General features: G+C 31.7%; 3 protein-coding genes across 3 annotated transcripts in view; 1 reads left to right on the forward strand and 2 right to left on the reverse strand.

The window, feature by feature from the left end:
- Positions 1-24,122, reverse strand: part of LOC126716719 (putative pentatricopeptide repeat-containing protein At1g12700, mitochondrial) — a 56,645-nt gene that overhangs the window by 16,284 nt on the left and 16,239 nt on the right. The window lies entirely within an intron of this gene.
- LOC126716542 (uncharacterized) lies at positions 3,902-6,589 on the forward strand. Its single transcript, XM_050417352.1, has 5 exons — positions 3,902-4,211; positions 4,394-4,480; positions 4,718-5,697; positions 5,811-6,044; positions 6,176-6,589. Exons 1-5 carry the CDS (start codon positions 3,902-3,904, stop codon positions 6,587-6,589), a joined length of 2,025 nt encoding a protein of 674 aa, XP_050273309.1.
- Positions 12,086-15,266, reverse strand: LOC126716723 (alpha-galactosidase 1-like). The gene is made up of 15 exons (XM_050417672.1): positions 15,103-15,266; positions 14,606-14,664; positions 14,326-14,382; positions 14,180-14,214; positions 13,977-14,080; positions 13,781-13,856; positions 13,616-13,674; positions 13,420-13,485; positions 13,244-13,327; positions 13,090-13,154; positions 12,888-12,970; positions 12,693-12,783; positions 12,539-12,588; positions 12,303-12,443; positions 12,086-12,178 (listed from the first exon to the last, which is right to left on the reverse strand). Exons 1-15 carry the CDS (start codon positions 15,264-15,266, stop codon positions 12,086-12,088), a joined length of 1,227 nt encoding a protein of 408 aa, XP_050273629.1.

Below are 24,122 nucleotides of genomic sequence, written 5' to 3' on the forward strand. Positions count from 1 at the left end.
GGTCATGTTATGATCTACAGTATTTGTCTACCTGTCAATGTTAAGTTTGAGTTCTAAAATATTGGCATTAATGGAAGAGAAAAAGAACTTATATCTCAATCATGTACAATTTCCTTCGTCCTCCTTATATGGTAATGAATAACCATACGTGGGAAAGTCATGATTGTATGCTAGATGCTAATATCATGTTCCTTCGAAAAAAAAAAAAAAAAGATTGTAAGCTAGCTAAATGATGTTAACCTTTTATTTTTCAAAAAGCAAAAGAGATTGCAGAATTCAATGATAGTTGGATGATTATTAGTTTGTTACCATTTGAATATAGGATAACATTGAAATTAATCAACATCATAATGGGGAAGGCAGATTCAATAACCAATGAAGTCAACAAATGAGACGAGAATCATTAGATAATATATGTTTTTCCTTTTTGAAAAGTACATGTTAATCTTGGTGCTCAATTGTCACACATAATTTTAAACCTTTACTGTAGTTTGGGAAGAGCATATATGTGGAGTGCATTAGGATGAGTCTTGTTGAAGTGCTTATATGCTTAAAGTACCATTAAAACAAAAAGGGATTTTTAAAAAAAATTATTTTTAATTGTAAGTGTGTAACTAATTGGTCAAAATAAATTTAAAAAGTAAAAAGAAAAATGTCCTTTTTTTTAATTATTATAAATCAAACGCATAAACACAGCAAATGTGTGAAAGCCCCCACATACATGTACTGTATTAAGGTTGTAGCCTAATTAAAGTGATTAGTGTCAGGGAATTAAGTCAATAAAGTTTGGATATTCTCTATTCAAACCAAAAAAATGAATCAATGTATATAACGTATAAACAAATTTCTGAAGACTTCATCATAAAAAAGAAAAAAAGAAAAAAGAATCAATGTATATGATTTTAATTGGACCTTAAAAAGATTAGGAAGTTATGGATTAAAATGGAAGGCAATTGCGGTTATGTGCAAGGTATAGGATAACTTTACAAGATAAATGTAGAATTTAGAAATTAATTTTTTTTCATTACTTTGGGGTTTGGAAAGGCTAATCAACCTACCAAAAATAAGAGTTTATCATAATAAAAAGTAAAAAACCATAGATTTATCTCTCTCTCTTTTTTTGATAAGATAGATTTATCTCTTAAAAATACAAAAAGTTTGGAACAAAATTTGAAAAAAGAAAGAAGTAAAAAATAGAAAATCTTTTGTCAAAGTATTGATCAGCTGTCTGCCCGACAGCTCCCAAATTTTTTATTTTGCCGATTTTTGTTGTGGGATTTTTTCAAAACCATTAGTGAGATATGAAAATAAAGTTCTTAGTCAAGCTAAATCCTATGATCATTAGAGTGAAACTAGAGTTTGGAATGTTTAGCTTCAGGAGGGAGATTGCAACAAAATATTTCACTTTGACTAATTGACTTGAAAAACTTGGTTAATTAGTCTATAGCTAGAAGAACAATGGATGTATATAACAAGATAATAAATATGGTTTTTATTTGATTTATAGATGATGGGAGAATCAGCAAATATTTGACTTTTGCAACTAAGAATATTGTCAAGACTAAGGAGGTATTTGGTAGAGTAGTTTGAGAAAAGTTGTTTGTAGTTTTTTGAAATACATGTAGATGAAAAAGTGTGAAAATGTGTGTAATGTTATTTAAAATGTGAAAATGTGAGTTTGAAATTGATGACCAAATAGACCCTAAGCTTCACAGTAAAATGTAAGATGATTTTTTTTTTTTTTTTTTTTGATGGGATAAGATGATTTTTTAACAAGCTCTTTGATTTTGTATATTAAGAGGGAGATTGCAATAAAATCAGCCATAAATAATTTTTGGGATTCAATTTAGCACTAATTTTCATTTTAATAGGTGATTGGATTGAAATATAGATTTATTGTTCCATTTGAATATTAGTATATTTCTTGTTTTATTATTATTATTATTTTTTTTTTTTTGGGATTCAAAAGCCGATCGACCTAACTTTTACCCTGAGAATACCATGCATTAGGACCTGGGTTCATAGATTCGCCCTTTGTCATGGAAACTGAACTCATATTCCTTTCAAATCCACCTGCCACTTGCCACCAACCATATTGAAAAAAGATTATCAAATATATTCAGATAAAAAAAGTAAAAATAAATTATAAAATATACCGTACTTGTCAATTGCTCTTTTACAGAGAGGGCGTCAAATTCAATGTGTGGGGTGTGTATATTAACAAATTAATATGACTTTTTTTTGTAATGATTAAAATAGATTATAGCCGACAGATATCGTATTGATAATAGAATAAAACAGTATCACTTGTTTTTTTAAAGGATAATGCATTAAGAGCATCTCCAACAGGGCTGGCCATCTCCAAATTTTGGAGAGAAAAGCCACTGTTCACACAAAAACAGCCCTCCAATAGTCTCTCTATCTCCAAAAAAAAATTTTAGATTTGCTACAGTAGCTCTCCAAGACTGGAGAGTACTGTAGCAATCACTGTAGCTTTTGCAAAGATTATTTCTCATTAAACTAATACCGGTTGAATTAAAAAATAATTCTTTTTCTCTCATTCCTTTTCTCTTTCGTTCTTCACTCTCTCGTGCTTCTCTATCTCAACGGTAACATACCACAATCAAAACAAAAACACAAAACCCAATCGAAAGATTTGAAACACAAAAACAATATTTCTCATAAGCCTAATGAAATCTGAGCAATAAAATAAAACTAATCAAACCAAAAAAAATAAAAAAAATGTAGAACGCCGATCTGTGTAGAATGCCAATCTCCACTTCTCTGCCGGTGATCTATGTGTGTATGAGAGAGAATTTGTTTGTGTGAGATAAAGGGAGAGAAATTTGTGTGTTTGTGTAAGACAAAGAGAAAGAAAGAAAAAGAAACAGAGAGGGAGAAGTGGAGATATGCTCTTCTTCTGGAGGCTACCACACAAGTGATCCGGAATGATCTAGAAAAAGAAAAAGAAAAAGAAGGGTAGGTGGAGATAGTGGGATACGTGTGTGGTGGAGGAAAAACCAAGAGAAAAAAAAATAAATAAATAAAAGGGAACGTGTGGATGAAAGGAAGGAAAAGAATAAGACATAACCACTTAGAAATTCTATCGCAATATTTTCATAATAAATTTTAAGTAATTAGCTAATATTAGTGAGTAAAAATATAATTTCAGTGGTGAATTCAAATTAGAACTAGTAACAACTTTTCACATAAAATTTTGATGTGATTCTTGTGAAAGTATTGCAAAAAATATTGTGAATATAATACTTTTCATTGAAAAATATAATTATTGGTAATGAATATAGAAAGAATAAATGATGATAAAAAAAGAATAAAGAATGAATGAAGATATAATATTTAAATAAGATAGAGAATGTGATAGAGAGTCTGTTGGAAAGTGTATTTGAAAAAATGGGTAGCTAAAAGCTAAATGTCACTGTTCATTCTCCAAACAGGCAAAAATTTGGAGAGACTGCTGGAGATGCTCTAAGATATTATTTAGCCATAAGCCTATAAGAGTGCATATATATCAGAAGCATCATTCTCTCAAAGCTTAGCAAATTAGAAAGTTCAGAGGAGGAGGAATCATCATAGATAGAAAATTCACAGTATAGTAAAACAGTATTACTATTATAGGTACTTTTTTTAGAGTAATACTATTATAGGTACTTAGGAGCTCCTCCATTTTAACTAATGTGGAATTGTTAGACAAAGAAAAGAAGGAAAGTTAGTCATGATTTGACAAGATTGTATATAAACTTAACATGGATAACAATGACGGTTAGGACAGCGTGATGAATTTCCTTGGCCCCTTCTTTTCTCGGATTAGGACAGCATGATGAATAGTAACATATATAATAAGTTGCGGAACATATTTGATGTTACCAATTTCGAGAACGATATGTGGTCACGCTGGCATGATGTGACCAGCAAGGCTCATGTATTTGAAAGTTTTTTCACCAATCTTTTTGACATGTCTAATCCCTCAATCCCAAATAACATGGGAAACTTGATAAGCCCAAGCTTGTCTGAAGAGGATATAAAGATGCTATCAAAAATTCCTACATCAGAGGAGATTAAAGGTGTTGTATTCAACATGGAATCAAATAAGGCTCCAGGTCCTGATGGAATATCTGCCCATTTCTTCAAGTTTTATTGGAATATAATAGGAGGTGAAGTCATTGAAGCTATTACCACCTTTTTTCAAAGGGGTATATGTTGAGAGAAATAAATCATTCCTTCATTGCCCTCATCCCTAAAGGGAATAATGCTGCAATGGTTTCCCAATTTAGACCAATAAGTTTATGTAATGTTATATATAAGATCATTTCCAAGCTGTTAGCCAACAGATTAAAGCAATTTCTCTCTAAGCTAATTTCTCCATGGTAAACAGCTTTCATTCCAGGGAGGAAAATTCAAGAGAACACCTTTTTGGCTCAAGAAATTATCCATGACATGAAGAAGAAAAGAGGGAAAAAAGGTTAGATGGGTTTAAAAATAGATATAGAGTAAGCTTACGATCGGTTGGAGTGGTGCTTCCTAGAGAAAGTCCTCCATGGTTTTGGTTTTCCAAATATTTGGATCTAGTGGGTGATGCAATGTGTAACTACAACCTCATTTTCAATCTTAATTAATGGCAGCCCTTATAGCTTCTTCAAGCCCAAGAGAGGGTTGAGACAAGGTGATCCTCTCTGTCCCTTTCTATTTATCCTTGCAGCTGAAGTTCTTGCTAGACTCATAGAATTAGCCCCTGACTTGATGCCAATCACCCACCTTCAATTTGTAGATGATTTGTTCATCTTTGCTCAATCCAATGAGGAGAACATGGGGAGTATCAAAGCATGTTTAAACACTTTCTCTGATTGGTCTGGCCAAAAGGTGAATTTCTTGAAATCAGTGATAATTTTCAACAAAAATGTGAACCAAGGAGTAAGATCTCAATTGGCAAACTCTATTGGAATTCAAAGGTCCAATAGAAAAGAAAAATATTTGGGCATTCCTATGGCTTCAAGTAGAGACAAGAAAGCTACTACTGAGGAGATTATTGAAAAAGTGAGGCAAAGGTTGCAGGGTTGGAAGATGAAAACTCTATCTCAAGCAAGTAGAACTACTCTAATTTCTTCTATGGCTTCCTCTATTCCATCCTATCAAGCTTCATCTCTACTCCTACCAAAACAAGTTTGTAATAAATTGGACACCATGAATAGAAATTTCTGGTGGGGTTCTAAAGAGAAAAACAAAAGGGGTTGCTGCCTCAAGAGCTGGGATTTGATATGTACCCCAAAAAGTGTTGGTGGGCTAGGTATTAAGAAAACAGAAGACATGAACAAAGCCTTGGTGGCTAAAATGGCTTGGGAGATTGCAAGCAATGTTGATAAGATGTGGGTCAAAGTGTTCAAAAAGAAATATGTGAGAAGCAAAAAGTTTATGAGAATATCTGTGCCAAAAGCAGCATCATGGTCTTGTCAAAGTATATTTGGTGGTAGAGAAGTGATAAAAAAAGGATTATGCCACAGGATAGGCAATGGATTGAACACTTGGATATGGGAAGACCCATGGATTCCAAATGAGCCTAATCTAATCCCTCAAGTTAGAAGTGGAGCTACCTGTGAAGAACATTTAGTGGCTAACTTGATTGATCAGGACTCAAGACAATGGGATAGAGGTTTACTTTTAGATCTTTTTGAGCCAACTACAGTCAATAAAATCCTTAGCATTCACCTCTCTCAACAATCTATCAATGATCAAGTTTTTTGGTACTTGAATCCCTTAAGTGAATTTTTAGTGAAATCGGCTTACAATGCTATTAGAACTCCCACTTCAACCTCTCACCCCGTGATGCAAAGCAAGGATTGGAAGGAGTTATGGAAGATGAAAATACATGCTGGGCTCAAAAACCTGTTGTGGAAATTGGCTTGGGAAATCTCCCTTCAACTTTTATTCTAAATAGAAGGTTTACCCTCCCATCAAATGAGTGCCACTTATGCAGCAAGGCTCTAGAAACTTTGGAGCATTTATTTTTGCAATGTGACTGGGCAGCTCAAGTTTGGCTCCTAGCCCCATGGCCTTTGAGGATGAACACCTTGGATTCTATATCCATAGTAGATTGGGCCTAGACAATGAAGCTACAAAAGAGTTCCAATTATTTGCTACAATCATGTGTGACCAAGTCTAGATGAGTAGAAACAAAGCTCAAGTGGAAGGAATCAAAATAACTCCGGTTGAACTTGCAAGGCAAGTGAATAAATACTTTGAGGAACACAAGCAAGCTTGGAAGATTCAAAGTAAAAATTCCTCCAAGGACAAGATATGGATCCTACCTCCACCAAGTTGGATAAAATTGAATTTTGATGCTGCAATAAGAGAAGGAAAAACATTTGTGGCAGTAGTAGGAAGAGACCAGGAAGGTAAACTTGTAGCTGCTTGGGTAGAGCAGCTGAGCCCAGGTAGCCCTTTATTTGGTGAGGCAAATGCAGCCTTGTTGGCCATTCAAAGAGCAGCAGATGTAGGTTTTAAGAATGTTGTGATTAAAGGAGATGCATGGAATGTTATTGAGCCCTTGAGAAATCAAGAGTCAACGCCTCATTAGAGTATTAAGCCTGTGGTGGAGGACATTTTGTATTTTGTTAAAGATTTTGATAATGTAAATTTTTCTTTTGTTTTTAAAGAAGGTAATGAAGCAGCTCATCTTTTAGCTAGATGGGTTGCCCTTTTGAACTGGAATGGGCCAGTACCCATCTCTAATTTGTCGCCTTTGATTATTCAAGCTTTGGATCGAGATGGCCACAGGCCCAATTTGGATTGTATCTCTTTGTTTTGCAGTAAATAAAGTATTTATTCAGCGAAAAAAAAAATTGAGAGAAAAAGAGGTTGCTTGCACTAGGTGCAATTCTTACTATTCATATTCATTCTATCACAACTGGCCATATTATTAAAACATTGTAAAATATCTTATCAAAAAAAAAAAAATGTAAAATATAGGTTAAAGTACTAATTTGTTCCTCAAATTATTTTGTAAAATTTAATTTAGTATCCTAACTAATAATTATGTCAATTTAGTCACCCAAATTTTAAAATCAAGTCTATTTAATCCTTAAATATTTTTGTTATTAAAATTTTAACAAAACTAATAATACACTTTTTAAAATAACATTTTAATGTATATTTTATTTGTCACATCAATTAAGAAATTACACCCAATAATAAAATTGACTATATTTCTTAAACTGTTGAATTCTTAGAGAGTGTTTGGTTTGCCGTAATATGCCCTTTATGTGATGTATATTACCTTTTTTTTTTTTTTTTTAATACAAAATAGAAATTCTACTCTAATCTAATTTAAGTGTATGTATGTATGAAGCTCTCTCATAGAAACTTGAACATCAGCCCTTGCCCCTCACTCCCCACACTCCACAAGTACTTATACTTATGAAGTGACCATCACGCTAAATATTTGCGGTGGTGTGATGAACGTTACCTTAACGTCACATTAAAGTGTTTGGTTTATTTTATTTTTTTCTAATAAACAATAATTTTTTCTATATATAAATTCTCATTAAAAACTGTATCTACTTTTATATGACTAAATAAATACTCGTAGATAGATTCAATGCCTTTGGTAGTCCACCAAAGGGCCAATACATAATGACATATGGTCCTCTAAATAGTTGTTCAAAGACAAAGGTCCATATGCCTCTGAAATTGTAGCTAAGCTTGATTTTTTATTTTTTTTTATTTATTTATTTTTTTTTATTTATTTTTTTTTTTTTTTGAGAACAATCAAAAGCTTGAATTGGACGGTGTAATCTTTCTTTACTTTGGATTAGAGGACCAGTGGGATTACAAATTTTTCAAGAGTTAGTCAAGTGGTAGGTCATGGGTATAGATGAAAACATTGAAAAGCTAAAGATAATTGTAAAAAGGGTCATGTTATAGATCCACTGTATTTGTCTACCTGTTAATGTAAGCTTGAGTTCTAAAATATAGACATTAATGGAAGAAGAGAAAAAGAAGTGATATGTCAAATATAAATAAATAAATATATATTTTTGATGATATTAATTTGACCAAATTGTAAGAGTCGTGATTATATGCTAGATGCTAATATCATATTCCTTTGATTTACTCAGAAAAAGAAAAAGAAAAAAGAATCTAATTAAGCTAGATGATGTTAACCTTCTTTTTATATATATATAAATATATATATATATATATATATATAATTAAAAAGAAAAAAAGAAAAAAAAGAAGAGATTGCAGATGTCAATGATAGTTGGATAATTGTTAATGAATTGTAAACAGATGAGATCGATAAGAATCATGAGATAATACATTTTTTCCCTTTTCGAAAGGTATATGTTAATCTTAGTATTGCTTGCTCTCTCTCTCTCTCTCTCTCATATATATATATATATATATATATATATATGTTAAACCTTTACTGTAATTTGGAAAGAGAATATATGCGGAGTGCATTAGGATGAATCTTGTTGAAGTGCTCATTTGCTTCAAGTACTATTAAAACAAAAAGAGATTTTTAATTGTAAGTGTGTAACTAATTGGTCAAAATAAATTTAAAAAGTAAAAAGATATATATATATATATTATTATTATTATTATTATTATTATTATTATTATCAAATGCATATGTGAAAGCGCCCACATGTACCGTATTAAGGTTGTAGCCTAATCAACCATATTAACGTTGAAGCTCCCTCCTTGAGATTTGAATCTCGGCCCTTACCCTCCACACCCCACAAGTATTTATATTTGTAAATTGACCACTGTACCAAATTTCCAGGAGGGAGTTTTACATGCATATACACTTAGATTAGGCTAGAGTAGAATTTCTATCATGTATTAAAAAAAAAAAAAAAAAGTCTTTTTCTCACAATAAGACCCAAAAAAGAGCACAAAATTTCCAAAGAAGTATCTTTCAATTTTAGTCCAAAAACAAAACTTCCATCAACCAATACTCAAAGTCATCAACCTACTTGATCTTTTCCCCCCCACTAAGTGAATGCACTTTTAAAAAAAATTAAAATTAAAATACTCAATCTATACGTAACAAACATACAATTTCTGAGAGCTTTTCAAAGCAAGTCTTCTTTCTCTAGGGACATCATCAAACATATCCTAAATTTCGAAGCATGAGAATCTCATAAGAGACTCTAGTAGCATCTCTAATGACACTCCAAGAATTATAGAGGTCGTGTGAAGGAGTTCTTAAAGCAAGTAAGGAAAGATCCGGCAAGTGGGTAATCTCAACATCATATTCATAAACATGGTGAAGGCAGATTCAAAGATCAATAAAGTAAAAAAAGATGAGAGAAAGGTATATATGTTTTCACACCCTTGCCTTTTCTTTGTGTTATGATAGGTCCAAAGAAGAGATCAATGGATCATAGAGTAGTGTCAACCTTTTTATTTAATTTTTTTAATTTTTTTATTTTCGAGAATCAGAGTGTGAACTAATTTGTAAACATTAGTTTCCTTTAATATTATTTTTATCACTAAAAATATATCTTCACATAATATAATCTCAATTTTGAAGATGATTAAATATGATTATGTGAAGCTTAATAAAACACTATCCGAATTTTTAGTCAGTGGTTAGGGTCTTGGTGTGAAGTAGGCATTGTTCTCATATTCTCGAAAGCAATAATGAAACATTGGTTTTGTCTAATAATTTTTTGTTGTCACTGAGAATATATTTTCACATAATATTATCTCAATTTTGGGGATGATTAAACACCATTACATGAAGCTTAATAAAACACTATCCAAATTTTTAGTTTAATGGTTAGAGTCTTGGTGTAAAATAAGCATTGTGCTCAAATTTAGTAAGCAACTATGCATCACTGGTTTGGTTTAATATTATTATTGTTGTCTCTAACTTCTTGGGTGGGATTGAAGTTAGGCCATAGTTTAACTTACAAATCTTACATAAGGGAGTATATATGAATCCCCACTTGGGTTCCTCATGGGTCCTTATATGTTAAATTACTATGGTTATACTTGTCACAATTGGTTCTTCCTCTTACCCATTTTGTTCTTGGGGGATATCTTTATAAGGTTTTTTTTTTTTTTTAAATGGTCGTAAAATGGAATCATTTGCTCTAGAATGGCCAGCTTGCTGACTTCATTACTTGCAATGTGCTTAACAATTAAACATCTAATAAGGCCTAAATTATTAGAATTCGCCCTCCACTTTTACTATTTTTAACAACCAAATTTCTCTTTTGTCCATTTGGTATTTGGTTTTGTAATTGCGAGTCAGTGTGTGTGATTTTTCTCACCTCTCAGCTTAGCACATGCAAAATGCAGTTCTTCAAAATTTTAGAATTGGGCTTGGCAAGGTTCGGCTGTCCACTTTAGTTTAAGTTGGGCCTTATCAACGTTGATCAAATGTCTGTCCCAAGGATAAATAAATTCAACTACGTAGCTCATTGATCAATGTAGTCACATTGGTGAATTTAATTGGGTAGCCTAAAACACACTTAGGGTGTGCTTGTTTGGAGGTGAAATATGGTGGATTGAAAACTTTGGAAGAAAAATAGGAAGGAAGACCTTTTTAAAGTATGTTTGGTTGGGTGAGAAGGAAAGAAAATAAATGGTAAAATCCATGTGTTTTCTCTCCAAGTCCACCAAAAAGTTTTCTTTTTAAAATGAAGAGAAAAGCTCATTAAATGAGCTTCCAAAAATACCCTTGGAATTCACCTCTCTCCAATGTGTGTGTGTGTGTTTGTTTTTTTTTTTTTTTTTTTGCTTGCTTGCTTGCTTTTGTCTGGACATGTTGGCTTTTTTCTTCTCCTTTTTTTCTTTGATTTTTTTTGGTCGTGTAGCTTTCTTCTTCTCTTTTTTTTTTTTTTTTTTTTAATCCTCATATGTTTATTTTCTCATTAATTTTGGTTGGCTTTTGTTTATGTTCTCTTTTTTTTTTTTTTTTTTTAGAAAACAGTTTTGGGTTAATTTCTTTTTCTTATGCTTTTTTTTTTTTTAACTGAAGTGTCTATCTATACATAATTTTTAAAAAATATAATGTGTTACTTTTTGTTTTATTTAATAGAGACATGATGGTAAATTTATACAAACTTTATTTTCAACCAAACAAAAAAAAATTTCATCTTTCCACTTTTCCACCCTTACAACCAAACACAAATGAGGGAAACTAAAATCTTTTCTATCCTCCCACTTTTTCATCCCCTCCATTTTCTATTATCCCACTTTTCCATCTTCCCAACCAAACAGACACTTAAAGAATTGTACATAAATTTTCTCCATGTTTCAAAATGGCATAAAGGTCCACTCGCCTTAACTAGCAAACCAAAAAATCTTGATGAGTTTTAAAGCACAAGCATGATGTCAATACAAGTGTACAATTTATAATAACATCTTAAATTGTGAAACAAAACTCAGTACAAGATATAAATAGGTAATTCATGAATTGTAAATTGTAAATTGTCCAATAAATAAAGCTACATGGTTTTCTTATGCAATTCATGAATTATTAATAGTAAATTGTCGATTAAATAAAGCCACATGATTTTTCTTTAAAACTTGCAGCTACTTATAATTACAAAATAACTATTGTGATACATCAACTATGGTGATACATTAACAATATCATCTTGTCAAAGTGCACCACTCAAACAAGGCAATCTAGTTTGTAAACCAGTATTATAGCATTTACATTGCATTGCAGGTGAATCCTTTTTTCAATTTAATTAATAATGTATTTACTTAACCAAATAATAATTGTTCTTAACATAAATTATTAATAATGTTTTGTTCCTTCTATTACAAAAAGGTAATGCCAAGACAGAAGAAAGAACAGCCTTGTGGGGGGATAAAGATTATATAGTAGTAGTACTACACTACTAATCATTGCTCATTTGAACAAAGAGGAAACTTTTGCTTCTTCCAATTTTTCCTTCTTTATTCCAATAAATTTTAATTACGTGAAACCGTGGAAAAGAGAGTTGTAAATCTCAATACTCACTCACACTACATCAGGAATGAATAAGACTTAACAGGAAGAATATACAGAAGAGAGCAATGCCAAGTGTGCATTTCTCAGTAAAACTCAAGCAATTGGCTTCAACACAAACATTTTGCAACTGTGAGGCTCCACGTTGGCTGTCAAGTTTCCAACAAATCTTGTCTCCAATGTCTTGTGCTGCAAGAAACACATATGCACATATATATTTGAAGGTATCTCACAAATACAAATGCAAAACTGAAAGTCTGAAATGCCTCATGACCATAAGAGGCATGAGAAATGAAAACCTAATCAAAATTACCTCCCAAACATCTCTTGCTTCGATGACACTGTTTTCAGGGATTCCAATATCGTCCCAAATGCCTGTAATTGAATGAGGTACAGTGGCTCTGTTGAGCAGAACTAGAGCTACCCTGTTGCCTGAAAGAGGCCCTGCCCAAATCTATTGCAATATATAAAAAGTCATGTTTTGCTCATATGAAGTGAGACAAAAGTACAAACTACGCATCATAAGATATTTTAGGCAAACTTTATTACCTCACTATTACCCTCCATCCTAACCTTTTTAGCTTGTATGCCAAGTGAATCTGTTATAGATGATGATCAAGTCAATTTTCATAACCATTACTACAGAGTAGTTCACATGATGGGAGGAAAATTACACCATCAGTTACAAAATTGATGTACTTACCTTGATTAACTGCAATAACCTCTTGATTGGAAATGATATTAAATGTCTCTTTTGACAGGTTCCTCACATCGCAACCAAGGAGAAGGGGAGCCTACAATACCATTTTCCGTTTAAGCAAACAGATAGCCAAAACACAAAAAATATGATTCATTCAAATCATGAGCATCTAGTTCCAGATAGTACTGCCTGAAATACCTTGGAAATAGCCCATAAACTAAAGTGGGCTATATATTCATTATTTTTCATCCCTCCATTTCCCACCTCAAGCATGTCAGGATCTGAACAAAGTCAAGCAGATAATATGAAATAGATTTCATAGAAAAAAGTGGACTAAAAGCCTTTTTTTTTTTTTTAAATTATGTTAGTGTGACTTAAACTATTGTAGGAGAATACTAACCATTCCAACCACCGGGCCTTGCAAGATCAGCATATACTTCATTCAAGTCTATTATAGAGAGCATACTGTGGGAGAACAGACCAAAAGAAATGATTTTGGGCTCAGAATTTGTATAATCAATTATAAAATTAACAGAAACATGAAATTAATCTACCTGTTCCAATTATCAGAAATGTCATTAGTAGTTCTCCAGCTATTTCCAACCTTAAAACCCCATAGAGCAGGGTGCAAGTCACCCCTATTAAGGGAAAGAAATACAAATCAAACAAAATAATCATTAATGGAGTGACTTTCACCACATAGATTTTAAAGTTAGAGATATAGGATTACCATTCACAAAGTGAGAAAAAGATTCGACGACCTGCTTTTGTTAGTGCCCTAGTCATTACAGGGTATCTAACAGAAGAAAAAAAATGAATCATTATACTCTCATACCTCAAAGTTTGAACATACATTGCTAAACAAAATAAAAAGATCCATATTTCCCCATTTACTTGTGAGGTTAATGCCAAGATGACTATATTACCTAACGGTTGGCTTTGTTCCATCATTGTAACAGTTATCATACTTCAAATAATCAATACCCTGCATACAAATTTCATTATTGCATGATTTGGTATTTGCAAGTAGTGTCAATAGCAAAAATGGACAAAGTAAAACCCATAAAGAAAATAAAAACTAGATTTCCTACCCATGAAGCAAAAGTTTTGGCATCTTGCTCCTCGTGACCAAGTGAACCAGGCATGGTTTTGCTACAAGTAAATTGCCTGCAAAGTGGAGGTGAAAGCATTTGTTTTCCTAGTTGTTTCAGTAACAAGGGAATATCGATATTGAACAATAAATAATGTAGCATAAAGTTGTGTTAGGGTGTAGTACAGTCATGTTACCCTGCATCTGAGTAGATTCCTAACTTAAGGCCCTTGCTGTGAACGTAATCTGCAAGGGCTTTAATGCCAGATGGAAATGTTGAATTCTTAGGCAATAGATTACCCTGAAAAAGTAAAATAAAATGTTTTGTGCAACTACAAGTTCAAAAACACTAAAATTGTAAGAGAAACCAACTTAGCAAAAATTGTAAGAGAAACCAAACCTTGGCATCACGTTGCATTTCAGCCCAGCAATCATCTGGGAAAGTAAGAAATAGAAGTTCTGGCTCAGTTTCTTGTGCCCACTTTGCTAAAAGAAAAATAAGATTTATGATAAAAAGAGAAACTACGTAAATCTATTGCCACATACCTATATTAACGTAGATATATCCAAGCTTGGCAAGACCAGTGGAGACTAGAGCATCAGCTGTCAAACCAAGAAAACAAAGAACTCTTTTAAGTCGATCTCTCTCCCACCTCAACAGATGCAGTTTACCATTTTTCTATGTGAATTTTGACAGCACTTTTTGATATATATATATATATATATATATATAAGGATAATTTTTTTCTTTTTTATTTTATTTTGAAAAAAGATAGAACTTGGTTAACGTTTGAAAGAGAATATTGCATTTGAGTAGTAAACCTACCAGTTTCTTTGATGACTTTCTCATCCACTTTGCAGTTGAAGTGATTCCAACTATTCCACCTACATAAGTAGAAAACACCTCAAAAATTACGAGGGTGCTAGTGACTACCACTTAGGAAGCACGGACACGGACATATATGAATACAACAAGGTGATACGAGTAAGTTTTGAAAAAATTATGTCATGAAATGGCTGCCATGACACATGTATAACATGGGTATACGACACAATATTGCAAAATGCAATCATTAATTACTTATTACTTTGATAATAATCACTGCAATCCAGATTCCAGATGAGGAGGACCCTGATCTAATGAGCACTATTGGGTTTGTATATACATACACCACACCAAACAAACAGTGCTTATGATGATCTGATCCAAACAGCACAAACTGGTCGTCCATAAATAAATAAGAAAGACTTAAAAAAATAAAAATAAAAAGAAGAAGAAGAATGATAGAGCTTATTAGCAATGCAGTAGTAGTTATATATTACCCCATTTGAGGAGTCAAGCCAAGCCCATTGGCAAGCAGACTTCCTCTGAGTTCCTCGTTGCTATTCTCAGCCTCAGGCATTGACATGCGAGAAGCAGTGCTCACCATCATTGAGCATAACATCAACGCCGCTACAACCACACAAACATCCCTAGATCTCTCCATCTTCGTAAATGTGCCCTCTCACCCATACCCACTATCTCTCGAGCCTTTTAACCAGAGGAGAGGTCTATATATATATAATACTTGTTTAAGGATAATGCCTATTTATATGTGTGAATAATATAGATATATATATATATATATATATATTAATTTGTGGATCTAGTAGTAAAACTATAGAAATATAATGTCTTTTTATATGTATATATCTATATATATCTAAAAATTAATGCATAGCATTTATTGTTGCTACGCTTCAGCTGAACCACATCATCGGTCATATCATCTTTCTTTTTTTTCCTTCATTTTTTAAACAATATTAATATATAAATAAATATTGCCACTTTACACATTTTCTAACTTATTAAATCCAACTCACTATGAACAACCTTCCACATTCTTTAACTCATTAAATCCAACTCACCATTAATTTAGCCTTCTTCCAATTCTCAACTCTTCATTTTCCCCTTCAAAACCGTTTTGCTCTTTTGAAGTTCAAATCCTTCAATTGCCACTCATGTGATTAACTATGTTATTTTTAACACTATAAATTTTCAATTGCTCTTTTTACCTCCGCAAAAGTTGCAAAAGTGGCATCAAATTTGGAAAGTCCATTTAAGGTGTGTTCTTTCCCATCTTATTTTTTCTTTTCCCCCAACTTTGGTTTTTCCATTGGATTTTTAAAGTTTGTGGATGATATGCTTTTTTTGTGGGTTGTGGACAATATGATCACTTTGGGGTTATGGGTGGCTAGGATTGGTTTGTCGGTTATGAGAAGGGTTTTTAAAAATGAGAAATCTCTACAGCAACTTCTTACTTCATATTCATGTTGTACAATTTTTATTTTATATTTTTGTTTTACCCATTTAATTTGTTTATCTTTGACATTTTAGTTTTCTTACATTTGACATTTGTTTAACTCTATGTAAAATAAAAAGAAGAAAAGAAAACCAAGGTTTAATGTATTTGCCTCTTATAGTTTTGAAACAATAATAGCTAGAATATACGTTGTAATTATACTCCAATTAATGCTTTCATATTTTTTGACTCAATGGTTCTTTTTTGTTGTGGGACCTTTCTCAATTTCTGTTTGACTCTGAAAAATATTATGTTTAGCAAACTTTTTCTTATTATGTGCAGCACATAATAATTTGATCTTACAGTCCAATAGACAATAAAAAATCTACCTCAGAAGTTTGGTCACGAGGAAATAGAAAATCTCAAAATATGATTGGGGGTTTACTTTTTATCTGATTTTGATAATGCTAAATGTAGAATTTGGTTCTTGTGGGGTTTAGGATCACTGACTTAGATACATGAGAGTTTGACAATGAAGGTTTCTTAAGTGGCCAAAAACATTTCTAAGGAACTTTAAGAGAAGAAAGAAAGTTTATTTCAAAACTTCCATTATTATATATAGTATAGATATGTATAGACATTGTTTTTGGTTTTTGATCCTTCATTGATTTCATATAACTTTAAGCAATGTTACACCATCCAATAACTTGTTATAAAATTCATATTTTGAAAATCTCACCATTGAATCATATGTTTTATATGTTCTTAACATTCATGCCAATTTTCATGTCAATTGGATGTTACCATTTGATTCATAAAATCATCTTTTATGTATTATTTTAAACTACAAAAACTTGAATTTAAACAATTGATTGATGATATGACTATTAATCTTTGATCACCTTGAATTTTGGCAAGCACAAAGAATATACGAAGATAATGTAATCTAATGGTGAATTTTTCAAAATTCGCATCTAATTAAAAAATATTAAGTGGTGTAATATTGCTTAAAATTACACCAAGTGTAACTTGAACCTAACCTATATATATAACAAGATTCTCCTATTTGAATTGGACTTTTATGAAGGTCAAAAATATTCATTTCAATAACCAATTATTTCTCTTACAAATGTTTTAGGAATAGGGTTAATAACATCAAAAAATTCTCCATAAAATCCTCTTTCCTTTTATGTGTTTCGAAAATACTCCTACATCCAAAGTTTAAGCATGACAAAACTTGAAGACAACATGGTAAAAATACATTTCTAACTCCACTTAGAACTTTGCCTACAAAAGATGACCACTTTCCCGCTAACCCACGTCTTTAAAACAATTCTATTTTTTACTAAAAAAAAATGTCAACATATTTCACCTCTTTTTTTTTTTTTTTTCTTTTTTTACTTTATCAACAAGATTTACCGGTTTTTTATTTCTTTCTTTTTCCTTTTTTTTTTCATTTTCCTTGATCCCTATTCTCACGTTTATTATTATTATTATTATTTTCCTTCTCAAATCTAATTTTCTTTATTTTGAAATTGAAGAAGAAGAAAAAAAACACTCCTACTATAAAACCATTACTACAACTTCTCATCCATATTCCTTAAATTTAGGCATTCCACATATGACATATCCTTAGTTTTTTTTCTGATCGGCAAGTCAATTCCCAATTATCTCAATCACAACTTCTAAGAGATGACTATTCGAATTAGTAGCATTTGTTCAAACATTCACAAATAAAAAACTACCACCCCACAAAATCATGATTCCATGATTCCATCGGGAAAAAAAATTATAAATCCATGATTACAGTTGCCACACTTCATTTTTATAGTGGAAAAAAATATTAATTCTTTCTTTAAGGGGAAAAAATTAAAATGAAAAATGGTCAATGAGAGAGCTTTTGTGCAATTGTTCTCGAGCCCTTTCTTCTCAATCTCCTACAACTCCATTGACCATGACCTAAACCTTGGTCCATAAATCCTGCTATCTTAATTAAGCCGCATAGTTAGGGTGTTGATGCTGGAATGAATTTGTCGGATTGATGATATTAGTGTAAAAATTGGTGTGGGTGTTTTTGTGTTAGTACTTGATAGTCTAACTTTAATGGAAATCAGTTGAAGTCTATGCCTTGCACAATTTTGATCATAAACTTATATAATATATAATTAATTTATTTGAGAAACAATAAATAAATGAATAGTTATTATTGCATAATTTTCGAATTCTCATCTAAAATATCGACTTTCTCATAATAACATTTGTAATTGTTTGTAACAAAGTGTTTGCATTTGAATTGTAAGAGGAACATTATGTAAATTTGGGAAAAAAAATTTTGCAAGGCTCTACGCACACCATGGGGGGTTACCTTTTTTGTAATATATATTAGTTTCAGTAATCATAATGATGTTATTAAATCTACAATTAGGCTATATAGTAAAAAAAAATAGCATATTATCATAATCTATATATATATATATATACATAAAACCAAAACCTCTGCTGGCACCACAATTTTCCACATCAGCATCATTTAAAAAAAAAATTCTAATTTATAATTTTCTCTAAAACCTGATAATACATAAAGTGATAAAACCCAATAATACAAACCTTCAAGCCGACTCCAAATTTCTAAAAAACCTAAAAAAACACACGGTCGACTCCAAGTTTCTGAAAAACCTAAAAAAACACACAGTGAAACCTTCAACTACTCCGTCCTTCTCTCTCACTCCAATCTCTATCTATCTCTATCTCCAATGAGACCCAGAAAACTTATAAATCAACCATTGAAGAGTGAAAAAAAGTTTTCAGAGCTGTGATCCTTGAACAAATAACATTCTTGGATGACAAAGCAGTCTTTTTATTCAATTGGTGATAAAAACACATATTTCTCTCATCAAAATTTATCTGCAGTTTCTGTCCCAAGCTCTTTTGACCAAGACGACGGCTTATATATAAGTTTTCCTAGCACGGTCATACGGACTCATACGGCCAAACTGGGTATTCTGGATGTTCTAACTAACATTCCCGTTGCAGCATATTCGTTCGCCTTCCTTCATCAATATACAGCATCGACTTTTCTTTGTGTTGCAGCTAGGACAGGAATTCCGAACATATGGACGTCGGAAACCATAAGGAAGGTTTTTTCCATCAAACGAAGGTTTGTCACAATTCACTAGCGCTAATATAAATGCCAATAATGTAAATGGTACAATCCATTTATACTCCATATTTTGCATCTAACAATTTTCTTTCTTCATTAAGAAATATTACTATATAATTTTAATAATTACAGTAAATAGTGTCATTCCCAAAAACAAGTGTTTAACCATCACCATAATATCAACTGTATTACTATATTCTTCCAATCATTGACATCCAAACGCTCTTAGACACTGAATATTGTGGAAGCGTTGAAGCAATAGCTGAGAGAGGTTGCCTTTCTCAGTTATATACCTAGCTATCATTTGTTTGTTATGACTGTAAGAATGCACGCATGGGCCGCAGTTGCATTATTTTGCTTACATTCTTTTCTTCTAAAAGACTATATCCATACAAATTATATATAGGAACCCATAATACCATCATGCTGTGGCAAATACTCTCTAAGAAATGCTATATCGGTATATCCATAATATTTTCATAACAAATCTCAAACGGTAGATTGTTACAAAAAGTACTAACACAATTCAAACTGCATCAAACGGATCTAGCTTTTCCAGCCAAATTTTTTATGCAGATATTAATGAAGGTTCTCTGATTGTTTGAGTTACAAAAGCAATGTGTCCTTGAGCGCATCTGTTTGTCAGGTGGTAAAATCATTTTGGTTCTATACATGTGTGTGTCCTTTATTGTTTATCAGTTTCTAATTGACTTGTAGATAACTTTTACGCACAAATTCATATATTGTGAGCTACATATCATACGTTATAATATTAAGTACAAAAAATTTATCAATGCTTTAAGGGAACAGAACCAATCTATTCAAATTTGATAATGGACTACTATGAGGGAGTCCAACCTCGAACAACATATGAATATAATGCCCTGTTTGTTTAATTATAAATGTTTTTTTTAGAAAATTGGTGATTTTCAAGAAAACCATATCATTTTTCTGTGTTTGGTATTGACCTTGAAAATGAGCTTAAAAAAGTTTTCTAACCAAAAGTATAACTCTGAAGTATTATCTTATTTTTGTTTTTTTTTTTTTTTCTTCTTCACATGTATTTAGGGTTGTGTTGTGAATCAGGAATATTTATATAAATTGAATATAAATTGGATTTTTTGGCTTAAGCATATATTAGATTTAGGGATTAGGTTTGCACAACATAATTAGGGGAATGATCGATTCAATTTTGCTTTGAATTAAATTACATATTTTCATTCATTTTTTAAGTCATTATACCATCAATCAAAATAAATATATGTAATTTTTTTCGTTCTTTGTTTTCTTTCTTTCTTTTTATTTTTATTTTTTTTATATCTTTTATCCTAATATGTCAATAAGTTTTTAATTTCTAGATTACATTATTCAATTTTTTTTTAAAGTTCCTCTATTTTAGCACCTGTACATCAATCAAGTTCTATTTCTTGGCTATATCTGTTAGGTATTTGACAAAGGGCCTACAAGAGAACTGTTGTACATGTATTGGAATAATAAATGAACTGGCATAAACTATTTGATGATGACCCATGGTCACTAAGCTGCATCTTGCTGTTCAATGTGTCATTAAGTCATGTATTTCTGTTTTATAACTTATATTCATGGGTGTATATTTTTGCTATATGAAAAATGGGGTGTGATGATGGGGTGAACTGACTTGATTGTATTTTTGAAGACTAGGTTTGATTACTGATGTGTGGATTTTTGTTACCTGATTGTTTGATTCTCTGCTGGTAGATGGGTGCTTTAATAAAAATATGTTGGATTGCTTTAATTGGAAATACATACCTATGCAAATATTTATGTTTGGTCTGTTATCCGCTCATCCTGTAACTCCCTTGATATCCCTGCTCCACGAGGTATAAAACAACGCAAGAAAGCTTGGCGAGCTAAAACTTTTAGAGTTACTTCCTTTCCAATCGAGTCTAAAATCTTAACAATTTATGATAGGTTTGTTAATTCTGCTTCCAACAATCTCCCTCTATGTTCTTGATATTTGGTTCTTCATTTTGTGAATTTTAATTATTTTTATTTTGCTTCATTCTTCTCTCTTCAAATATTATGATTATTTGCTGGTGATATTTCTGCATTATGGTGTTTTTAATACAAGGCTACTTTTGAATCAATCTGTATTTGTGCTAATGGTGTATATATTGAGAATTTTAATAATAATGGCATGTAAGATTTTGATAAAATCATGAATCTTAACTTTTGTTGAGGGTTGCAAAAGTAGGAAATGAAAATTCTAGAATTTTGCTTTTGTCTGCATAGTTTTGCAAGGCAGGTTGCTTATGATGGGGGAGCTTTAGTTGTAGAGCAGAGAGAAGAATGAAGCAATCCAAGAGAGACTCTTTGTGATACAGTGTAGAGTCCACAACAATATGCCTTCACCTATTTTCTCATATTTAATATGACAACTTAAACAAGTCTTATGAAGAAGGTTATTTTTATTGATAAAATATAGTTAGTGAAGCTGCCCCTAGCAATTTAATAAGATTTTGTTGTTGATTTACAAAACTCTTTGAATATTATGATCATTTGTTATTAGTGCATGTCATATATTTTACTTTCTGTTAGTGTTTCTTTTAAATGTGATATGTAATCTTGGTCACTATACACACACACACACACACACACACACACACACACACACACCTACCATGGTTGACCAGCTCAAATCCTAATAAAATTTGTATATTCCTTTTTGTGTGAATTATTCCTTAAAATCCAAAGCGAAAGGTCCATTTATATATACACACACACCTACCTTGGTTGACCAGCTCAAATCCTAATGAAATTTGTATATTCCTTTTTGTGTGAGTTATTCCTTAAAATCCAAAGTGAAAACATCCATTTAAGTTATATTTCTCTCAACCCAACAAAAATGCATTTAATTTGATTTAAAAAAATATTTAGCATTTCTAAGAACTTTCCCGTGCATTGCACGGGTTAGCGACTAGTAAAGTGAAGAAATTGAAGTATTACTTCCACTGTATAAAAGAGAAAAGTTGTGATTGCATACTATTTGTAAACAATTCATCATGTTTAGAGTTAGAAAGTCTAAAAATTAATTCAAAAGGCACAATTCATAAATTCCTGTAAGATATATCATACATAATAGTGAAACTTATACTTTAAAGCAATATAAAGTATAAACTCCCATGATTTGCAGTGTGCAAAGAATACTTTCTTGGGTGGTTAATTATGATTCACGAATATTGCTTCCTCCAATTATGTTGAAAACCATTTTTGCTTCTTCACGAATAATGCTTTGGCTTGTTTCCCAATCTTTTTCACATAGAGCAACTACGCACAAATGAGCTCTGGCTCCCTCAGTTTATCTTTTTCACGTATGGCAAATATGAATTATGGGTGTCTTTAATCTCATTCAATAATTTTTCTGTGGTGGCCAAAATCAAACATGTTGTAAAAAGAAAAAAATAAACCCTGTGGTTCAACAAATTTGAATCTTTAATGTTACTCAAACTTCCTATAAGATATATGTGTGTGTGTTCTGAAAATGTAGATGTATATGTTAAAGTATAAGCTTTTTGATAGAAGATGCTGCTAGGCTCCAAGCCAGCACCAAATCCACCACAGTTGTTTAGCACTAATTGAATTTTATTGTTTTATCAAACATCCACACTGTCAATACTTAATTGCATATACTTGGCCTTTGCAAACCAATACACCTTAATTTGCTTCTATATTTTAGCGTGTTCTGCAGTTAGGCTCTTATTCCAATAGTCTTTGCACCTGTAAGAACTTTTTAGGGTCAATAATGATGAAATTTTCTCATACAAAGAACAAAGGCTTACAATTCTTTACCTTATTTTCAAGAGCATATCCAATTCAAACATGTGCATTGCATTTGCATTTACTCCAACATGCACCAGAGCATATCCAAAAAGAGATTAAGTTAATGACTTAAATTTTCGTTATTTTAGAATTTTTAGATCTAACAATTAAACATTAGTAGGTTAACAGCAGAGCAACCATATTTTTAGAAGCTATGTTGCTTAGAGAGAGCAAGCTACGTGAACAGTATATTTAGAGCAAAGTGAAAGGATAAGGACTCTAGATAAGTTTGAACTTGGATGAGTTATACTTAAATTTTTTCTGATTATTGTTAGTTGGACTAATATGTTGATATGAACAAAACTTATTTGATGAGAACAAATAAGTTGTTCTTATCTAAAAACTTTCTGAAATTTGGAGCAGCCACTTGGCTTAACCATGGTTTCTAGGTCCTAAAAACTTGATGAAATTTAGTGTAACCACTTGGCACAATTATTTGTAGTAAATTCATAATAATTTTTAATAGATCTACCAATAAAATAGCTTAGGTTCATGGTGATAGGGAAGTGATATCCCAGTGGCAATAATATTCTTTGTGATAGTATTTTATATCTATGATTTGAACTTCACCTCCAATGCTATCTACCTATTAAAAAATTATATTTAAAACTTTAAATTAATAACTAATTTGAAAAGTTTAAGAAAAGAATTTTAAGGGTTACAAAGGGCGAGATGCTATATGAACTAATCACTGACTCGTGCGACGCTCCAGATAGATAGCAAGGGTTAAATATCTTCAATTTGTTCAATGCTACAATGAGTTAAAAAAAAAATGAAAATCAATAATTCTAGTTCCAAAGGACCAAAGTAGACCAAATAGGATTGAAGTGGACAAAATGGACCGCAGTTGACTAAATAGGATCAAAGTGGACCGAAAAAGACCGAAATAGACAAAATGAACCAAATAAGACCGAAGTAGATACAGTGGACCGAATAGAACCAATGTGGACTGGAAAGGACTAAATTGGATCGAATAGAATCAAAATGGATTGAATGGACTAAATAGGACTAAAGCGGACAAAATGGAGCAAATAAACCAAAGT

The sequence above is a fragment of the Quercus robur genome, chromosome 3 (genome assembly GCF_932294415.1).
Source record: "Quercus robur chromosome 3, dhQueRobu3.1, whole genome shotgun sequence".
NCBI lineage: Eukaryota > Viridiplantae > Streptophyta > Magnoliopsida > Fagales > Fagaceae > Quercus > Quercus robur.

What these genes read in the sequence shown, in the direction of transcription:
- LOC126716723 (XM_050417672.1), bottom strand. Translation starts at nt 15,266, where the DNA reads ATGGAGAGATCTAGGGATGTTTGTGTGGTTGTAGCGGCGTTGATGTTA. An exon ending in GGAACAAAGCCAACCGTTAG is followed by an intron (nt 13,486 to 13,615) that starts GTAATATAGTCA and finishes TTCTTCTGTTAG; the next exon opens with ATACCCTGTAATGACTAGGG. An exon ending in ATTTCTGATAATTGGAACAG is followed by an intron (nt 13,155 to 13,243) that starts GTAGATTAATTT and finishes GTTCTCCCACAG; the next exon opens with TATGCTCTCTATAATAGACT.
- LOC126716542 (XM_050417352.1), top strand. Translation starts at nt 3,902, where the DNA reads ATGTGGTCACGCTGGCATGATGTGACCAGCAAGGCTCATGTATTTGAA. An exon ending in TACCACCTTTTTTCAAAGGG is followed by an intron (nt 4,212 to 4,393) that starts GTATATGTTGAG and finishes CATGGTAAACAG; the next exon opens with CTTTCATTCCAGGGAGGAAA. An exon ending in AATGTGACTGGGCAGCTCAA is followed by an intron (nt 6,045 to 6,175) that starts GTTTGGCTCCTA and finishes GACCAAGTCTAG; the next exon opens with ATGAGTAGAAACAAAGCTCA.